This window comes from Notolepis coatsorum (assembly GCF_963971535.1).
Source record: "Notolepis coatsorum genome assembly, chromosome: 10".
NCBI lineage: Eukaryota > Metazoa > Chordata > Actinopteri > Aulopiformes > Paralepididae > Notolepis > Notolepis coatsorum.
Window position 1 is genome coordinate 105062229 of NC_140174.1, and position 7846 is coordinate 105070074.

Consider the following 7846-nt stretch of genomic DNA (forward strand, 5'->3'; position numbering starts at 1 on the left):
TATCTCTCTCATTACCCCCCCCCCTCTCTCTTTCACACTCACTCTCTTTCTCTTCTCTCTCTCTCTCAGGTAATATGGAGTAAAATACTTTCCACCCCAGATAGTGAGGGTAAAAATACTTTTCACCCCAGACAGTGACGGTAATACTGAGTTAAAATACAGTTTGTAAGTGTTTTTGTTGTTGTTGTGTTTGTGTTGCAGTCTCCTACTAAAGCTGTGTACAATGCCAGACACTGGGCCGTGGATAGTGAAGAGGAGACCCCACCTTCCTTCAAGGCACAGAACACACCTGTAAGTACAGACACAGATAAACAAGGCACAGAACACACCTGCAAGTACAGACACACAGATAAACAAGGCACAGACCACACCTGTAAGTACAGACACACAGATAAACAAGGCAGAACACACCTGTAAGTACAGACACACAGATAAACAAGGCACAGAACACACCTGTAAGTACAGACACACAGATAAACAAGGCACAGAACACACCTGTAAGTACAGACACACAGATAAACAAGGCACAGAACACACCTGTAAGTACAGACACACAGATAAACAAGGCACAGAACACACCTGTAAGTACAGACACACAGATAAACAAGGCACAGAACACACCTGCAAGTACAGACACACAGATAAACAAGGCAGAACACACCTGTAAGTACAGACACACAGATAAACAAGGCACAGACCACACCTGTAAGTACAGACACACAGATAAACAAGGCACAGAACACACCTGCAAGTACAGACACACAGATAAACAAGGCAGAACACACCTGTATTTACAGACACACAGATAAACAAGGCACAGAACACACCTGTATTTACAGACACACAGATAAACAAGGCAAATGTAACATTACTATATACCTGTCCTGTAGTATGTCATGTATGTCCCTATGCCATAAATGTTGTGTATGTCATAAATGTCCTGATGAATTGAAAATGGGGGACCCTGATGTAAACAAGACAAACGTCTTTCTCTGGTCTGCATCCCCTTAACAATTGTGTGTATTGAGCCGTACTGTATTGTACCCATTCTGCAATCTGTTAAATATTGATTGATTGTTATTAACAGATTGCAGAATGGGTACAGTACAGTACGGCTCAATACACACAATTGTTAAGGGGATGCAGACCAGAGAAAGACTTTCGTCTTGTTTACATCAGGGTCCCCCATTTTCAATTCATCATAACATACATGACATACAGATAGATAATACTGCTACATCTATACATTTATGACATACCAGATTTACAAATACAGTATTGTTTGTGATACAATAAGAGTCTAAAAAAGAGAGTATATACATTTGACGAAGAAACTGTACATTGGAGGATGTTGGGTGGAGGGGGGGGGGGACTGTACATTGGAGGTGGTTTGGGGGGGGGGGGGTAACTGTACATTGGATTATCGACGAAACCGAAACAAGTAGGCTCCCTTAAAACGCCAACGCTATTAAAAAGAAATACAGTGGAGGTTAAAATAAGAATATGACTTGGCCTGAAAAAAAGTTCAGTCAGGAGAATTTTTTTTTGCTTTAATCCCTGCGTATGCCGCTCATTACATTGGAGGCGCAATATTTTGCAGGTGGGATGGGGAAACATTCTTTATTTTATTTTCCCATTTGAATCCCGTGCCCATCGAACAAAGCTTCAAAGTATTTAAGACAGCCCGACACAGACCACACCTGTAAGTACAGACAGGCGGATAAACAAGGCACAGACCACACCTGTAAGTACAGACAGACAGATAAACAAGCACAGAACACACCTGTAAGTACAGACACACAGATAAACAAGGCACAGACCACACCTGTAAGTACAGACAGGCGGATAAACAAGGCACAGACCACACCTGTAAGTACAGACACACAGATAAACAAGGCACAGAACACACCTGTAAGTACAGACACACACAGATAAACAAGGCACAGAACACACCTGTAAGTACAGACACACAGATAAACAAGGCACAGACCACACCTGTATTACAGACGGATAAACAAACACAGACTGACGGACAGAACTTAGGAGTACATGCATCTTAACGTGATACCTTGACATATTGGCGCTTTGTTTTCTTAACAAGGTACCTGTCAGGGAGGACAGGTACCACTTCTCTGCCCATATTTGTTCAGAGTACTAAACTTTAGGTACATCATGTTTAGACTGGGTTTAGATTGGTTTGGGGTCATTGGACCCCCCATTGAATTGTTTCCCCATTAGAGATCTAACATGCTTCTATGAGTAAAAGAAAATACAGCAAATCAAGTCACTTTGCTTTGAGTTCTGACATCATATTACAATATGTTTTCTTAGTTTTGATGGTATAACAGTATTTATTCCCTCAATCTTCATAATTTAATCTCTCAGCAAAATGCCTCTCTCTCCATCCTCCTCAGACAGACCTACTATAATATCAGACAGACCTACTATAATATCAGACAGACCTACTATAATATCAGACAGACCTACTATAATATCAGACAGACGGGCCCACCACACTATCAGACAGACCTACTATAATATCAGACAGACCTACTATAATATCAGACAGACCTACTACAATATCAGACTAAATGATGGTGAGCTAAACTGTTGACTACACCATAATATCAGACATACCTACTACAACTACTACAATATTGAACAATAAAATGCCATTTGTCATTTAAATTGAACTCAATTCTTTGGAGTCACAGTACATTTGACTATGTCGGGAGGGTTGTGTTTTTAGGTGCATTGCACCAAAAAGGCTGAGCACCACTGCGTTGTCGTGACTCGTGAGCCAAATGACTCAAATAGTGTGTGTGGGTGAGAGAGAGAGTTGTTTTGGTAGAGCCTCAACAGAACAGACCACAGAAGGACCTCAGTACAGGGTGGTGCAATTCTGTTGTTGGATTGATCTCTCTCTCTCTCTCATTCCAGGCCATAGGTGTACCAGGAGGTGGTGGTTCTTCTGGTAAGGACTCCTCCTCCTCTTCCTCTAACTCCCAGAAGGATGAAGGCGTGTTTAAGGCTCCTCCTCCCCCTCCCAAAGTCACCAAGACGGTCATCATCCCCACTGAGCCTGACCAGGAGATTGTCACCAAACTCAGATGCATGAAGGAGCACAAAGAGGTGAGATTACACACGCACACACACACACACACACACACACACACACACACACACACACACACACACTTGTGATTCAGCATGGGCCTTTTAGTTTTGTTTTAAAGGAACACGCCAACTTTTGGGGAAATTGGCTCATTTGCCATCTACCCTGGAGTTAGACAAGCAGATACATACCATTTTCTTCTCTGTGCATGCAGTAGGCTTAGGGAACAGCTGCACCGTAAAAAAAAAACAAAAAAAAACAAGGCTTTTGAGGTGATGAAATCACTGCGCCTGTCAATGGGGCCACGCTTCAGTCTGTCAGTGGGGGCCGTGCTTCAGTCTGTCAGTGGGGCCACGCTTCAGTCTGTCAGTGGGGCCCTAACGCTTCAGTCTGTCAGTGGGGCCACGCTTCAGTCTGTCAGTGGGGCCATGCTTCAGTCTGTCAGTGGGGCCACGCTTCAGTCTGTCAGTGGGGCCACGCTTCAGTCTGTCAGTGGGGCCACGCTTCAGTCTGTCAGTGGGGGCCGTGCTTCAGTCTGTCAGTGGGGCCATGCTTCAGTCTGTCAGTGGGGCCACGCTTCAGTCTGTCAGTGGGGCCACGCTTCAGTCTGTCAGTGGGGCCACGCTTCAGTCTGTCAGTGGGGCCACGCTTCAGTCTGTCAGTGGGGCCACGCTTCAGGTCTGTCAGTGGGGCCACGCTTCAGTCTGTCAGTGGGGTCATGCTTCAGTCTGTCAGTGGGGTCATGCTTCAGTCTGTCAGTGGGGTCATGCTTCAGTCTGTCAGTGGGGCCACGCTTCAGTCGGTCAGTGGGGTCACGCTTCAGTCGGTCAGTGGGGTCATGCTTCAGTCTGTCAGTGGGGTCATGCTTCAGTCGGTCAGTGGGGTCATGCTTCAGTCTGTCAGTGGGGTCATGCTTCAGTCGGTCAGTGGGGTCATGCTTCAGTCTGTACAAGCCCTGGAATAAACACTGAAGCCTACTCCGCAGTACTGCACCCATTCAATGTCTCCTATGGCATCACTGGTGGCCATATTCAAACTCATTTACTTTCAATAAATACATTTAAGGTGAGCAAAACTGTTAACTACAGTTTTTGGATGTAGTTAATGTAGTGAAAGAACCAGATCCTGTAAAAAAGTTTAAAAAAAATTAAGTGCCCCTTAACACTTGGATGCCAGCCACGCTTTTTGTCGTTAGTTCATGCCGACCTTTGAGTGCCCGCCAACATTATATAGCGTTTGTTTGTCATATTTTTATTTATTTGCGATTTGAATTCACATTTCATCAATCGAGCCTCACGCTAGTGTTGCAGACTCTCTCTGAGCTCAATTGGGAAGATACCGCCCCCTATTGTCTCTCCCAGTGGTACTGCACCCCATTACTTTAGACTGACGAAGGGGGGGGGGGGGGGGGGGGGGGGGGTGCAGTTTCCAAATTTTACTTTTCCGTCAAGGCCAACTGAAGAATCCATTGTGCTCGCCGGCCCGGAAAACAAGTGGATTATGTATTTACAGTACCCAACACCGTAATCAATAAGCGTGATCGATATTTGGAATGGCGATCAGGAATTGGAATAATCTTTTTTGGATAACATCTGATCTAAGGTAAGGAATCTATTTTACCAGTCTTAGGATAATCAGAGCTGTTTTCACCTATATCTCAGCGTTTGCCCTGTGTGTGTCTGTGATCGCTGATGAAGAAATGAGAGAATCAATTTTTTCAGCCCGCTTCTATAGCATGCATAAGTACACATATACTATCGACAATGTAGCGTTTATTTGAAAACAATTCATAAATAGGCAGAAAAATTACGACGTGTTTTGTGTATGCCAGAATATTCCAGTAAATGCCTTTTATCACGGAATCTTTATATTTTCCTTAAACGAGGGCTTTTCAAAATGCTATAAAACGGAAATGAAGCGATTAAAAAAAACAATCACTTTCGACAATGTTGACTGCAAACAAGTCATTGATAAACGACGGGCAGATTAGACACATAGCAGTAATTTAAGACAGAGATTATGCGTTCACAACGCTATCATTGAAGTGGGTGCTGGCATTTAACCATAACACTGAAAGTGTTAACACATTGACGGCCACAGGGATTAGACGGGACCCACTCTATAAGGCCAGCTTCTCATAACAAGGTTTAACTATGCGTGAGGGTGTTTGTAGAGCTAAATCTATATTTTAAATTATTGCTGTGTCCATTCTCATTGTCAATTGACACTATAAACCTTCCCTTCAATATGCCTTAAAGAAATAATTTTTTCATCAATACATTCCCATTTTATAGCGTGATGAATATGAGCGTTACAGGGCTCTACAGTGCGACCATATTGCTCGCATATGCCCCTAAAAAATATGTGTGTGCGAACCTGAAAAATCAATTACTCGCACGGCGTGCGAGTGCAGATTACCAGCCTCATTCGTTAAAAACTACAAGTCCCACAGTTCGCAGCCGCATAAACGTTCCAATCACAGTAGAGTTTGCTGTGGTCACGCGACTGGAAACTGAAAGTAATGATCAGCGATTGTCTGAGTCAGACAATACAGCCATGTCGAAGCCCATTCATTTTTATTTTTGCGCGAAAGTGGTGATAGTTAACGTTAACCAAGATACTGACGCTAGCCAGCATGCTAGCGAAGTTGGCCAAGCTAGCGATGCTACACCCACTACTACCCCCACTGTAGCACCCATGTACCCACTGTAGCTAGCGAAGCTACACCCACTGGAGCCGGGGGGAAGACATACAAATGTAACGTGAATTGGCTAAACATTTTCCATGGCTAGAGTTCGAAAACAATGTCATGTTTTGTAAATATTGCAAAGTAGGATCGATGCATTGCGATGCATTGTTACACCCCTACACCAAAGTAACTGGCCCACTGTGTATGTGTGTACAGCTAACTTGGCTAGCGTTATCAACCGCAGAGGTGGACAATAGGGTCCAGCTGCAGCGCCGGACGGCCAGAGTGCAAGCGGTGTGACGTCTTAATTGGCAGAATCGACTGTCAATCAATGGTCTACCTGACACGCAAACTCACAATGTTTCTGTACTGGAGGTGTACAGTATTTCAATAGGCAACCCTGAAAGGATTATTTTTCTAGAAGAGCAACACTAGCTCCCCCCTCTACTGATGGCCCTGGTGGTAATGCCAGTGTCTCCTTTTTGTTCAATGTCCACTGCCTTCTTATTAGGCCTAATTGTTGGCTACAACTTTGCCACAGTAGGCATTAATCACTTTAATTAATAGTTCAAATGTCTGTGTCCCATTCCCGTTTGCACACGCAGATGATACACATACACCAGGGTTCGAAATTAACGGGGGCTTGGGGCAAAATGCCCTCGAAAATTGACCAAATGCCCTCGAAAATCAGTTAAGGGGGGGCAAGAAAAGCCGCAGACAGTTTACTAATTATATATATAATTATATATATGCTCTACAGTGCGAGCATTTCCCTCGTATTTGCCCCTAATAATATGTGTGTGTGCGAACCGGAAAAATCATTTACTTGCAGTGTGCGAGATGAGTGAAGATTACAAAAACAGCTCCGCTGTTAATAGTTCAGAAAACTGGACTGAAATTCAGTTTTTGGGTGGAATGCAAGGAGGGAGGGAGGCGGGGCCCGCTGCGTGTTACAGGGTGCTTGAGAGGTGCGAACGCAGACAGACCGAGAGCTCTGCTCTGCTTTCAATCAAGCATGCGTAGTGTAACTTAAGTTACACTGCTATCTTAACATTAGCAAGCTAAGCATCTGCATAGCGCGACCTGTGTAACGTTAAGTAACGTGTTCGGCGGGGAAAGACCATTCCATTTGTAACACAACTCCAAAGAATAACATCCAAATCCGATCCCGATGCGCATTTCCTTTATTCCACAGCGGCTGAGCGCGTAATGTATTTTATTGATCCGATCTGGCCAGAGCCTATACTCACAAACGTTCCAGTGCTGTCTTCCTGATGATTTTAATCCAAACATCCATTCAAAACTTGTATTATGAAATAATTCTGGGATGTCTGACTATTTCCCTATGCATTGGTGCGAGTTCAGCTGTTAGTCCATAGAGTCCATGACATAATAAGTTCATGAGATGCTCTGTTCTTTTGTTGTGTTTGAGGTGGATGTTGTTGCGTGTGTGGGTTTTTCATGTATCAATTTGAAACAAGCCTCTTGACTGTTGGAATTAGGGATGTTAAAAATAAAATAGCTAATAATATTATTCAATATTAGACATTCATTGATCCAGAGGCAACCGGCTATTAGTCTGCTATTTGTAGATATATCAAGACAACAACACAACTTGCCCTCAGGGACAATCATATTTAATCTATTTAGATAGGAGTACCGTAATTCCTCTAATAGTAACCGGTATTCAATTAAAAACCGGTCTCTATTAATGACCGGGTGCGCTGTTGAGCTAAGCAATTATAAGCCGGCCTCCTAATACAAGCCGGGTATATTTTGTTATTGTTGGTTATATGCTGGCCTGGCTGTGCAGTAAATACCATATAATGGTATGGTGTTAATGTTTACCAAGAGAGTAAGCCTACCTCAGAATTGTATAAAACGAAGTTATTATAATTATTATTATTATTATTATTATTATTATTATTATTATTATTATTATTATTATTATTATTATTATTATTATTATTATTATTATTATTATTATTATTATTATTATTATACCAGTATTGTGATTGCACTATTATACTTTATTTAACTTT

General features: G+C 42.8%; 1 protein-coding gene across 1 annotated transcript in view; it reads left to right on the forward strand.

Annotated features, from left to right (window-relative positions):
• LOC311235245 (wings apart-like protein homolog) overlaps positions 1-7846 on the forward strand; it is a 150804-nt gene that overhangs the window by 62915 nt on the left and 80043 nt on the right. Inside the window, exons 6-7 of the mRNA XM_084322656.1 lie at positions 202-291; positions 2941-3132. Of these exons, the coding sequence (XP_084178782.1) occupies positions 202-291; positions 2941-3132 (282 nt within the window). The remainder of the gene's footprint in view (positions 1-201; positions 292-2940; positions 3133-7846) is intronic.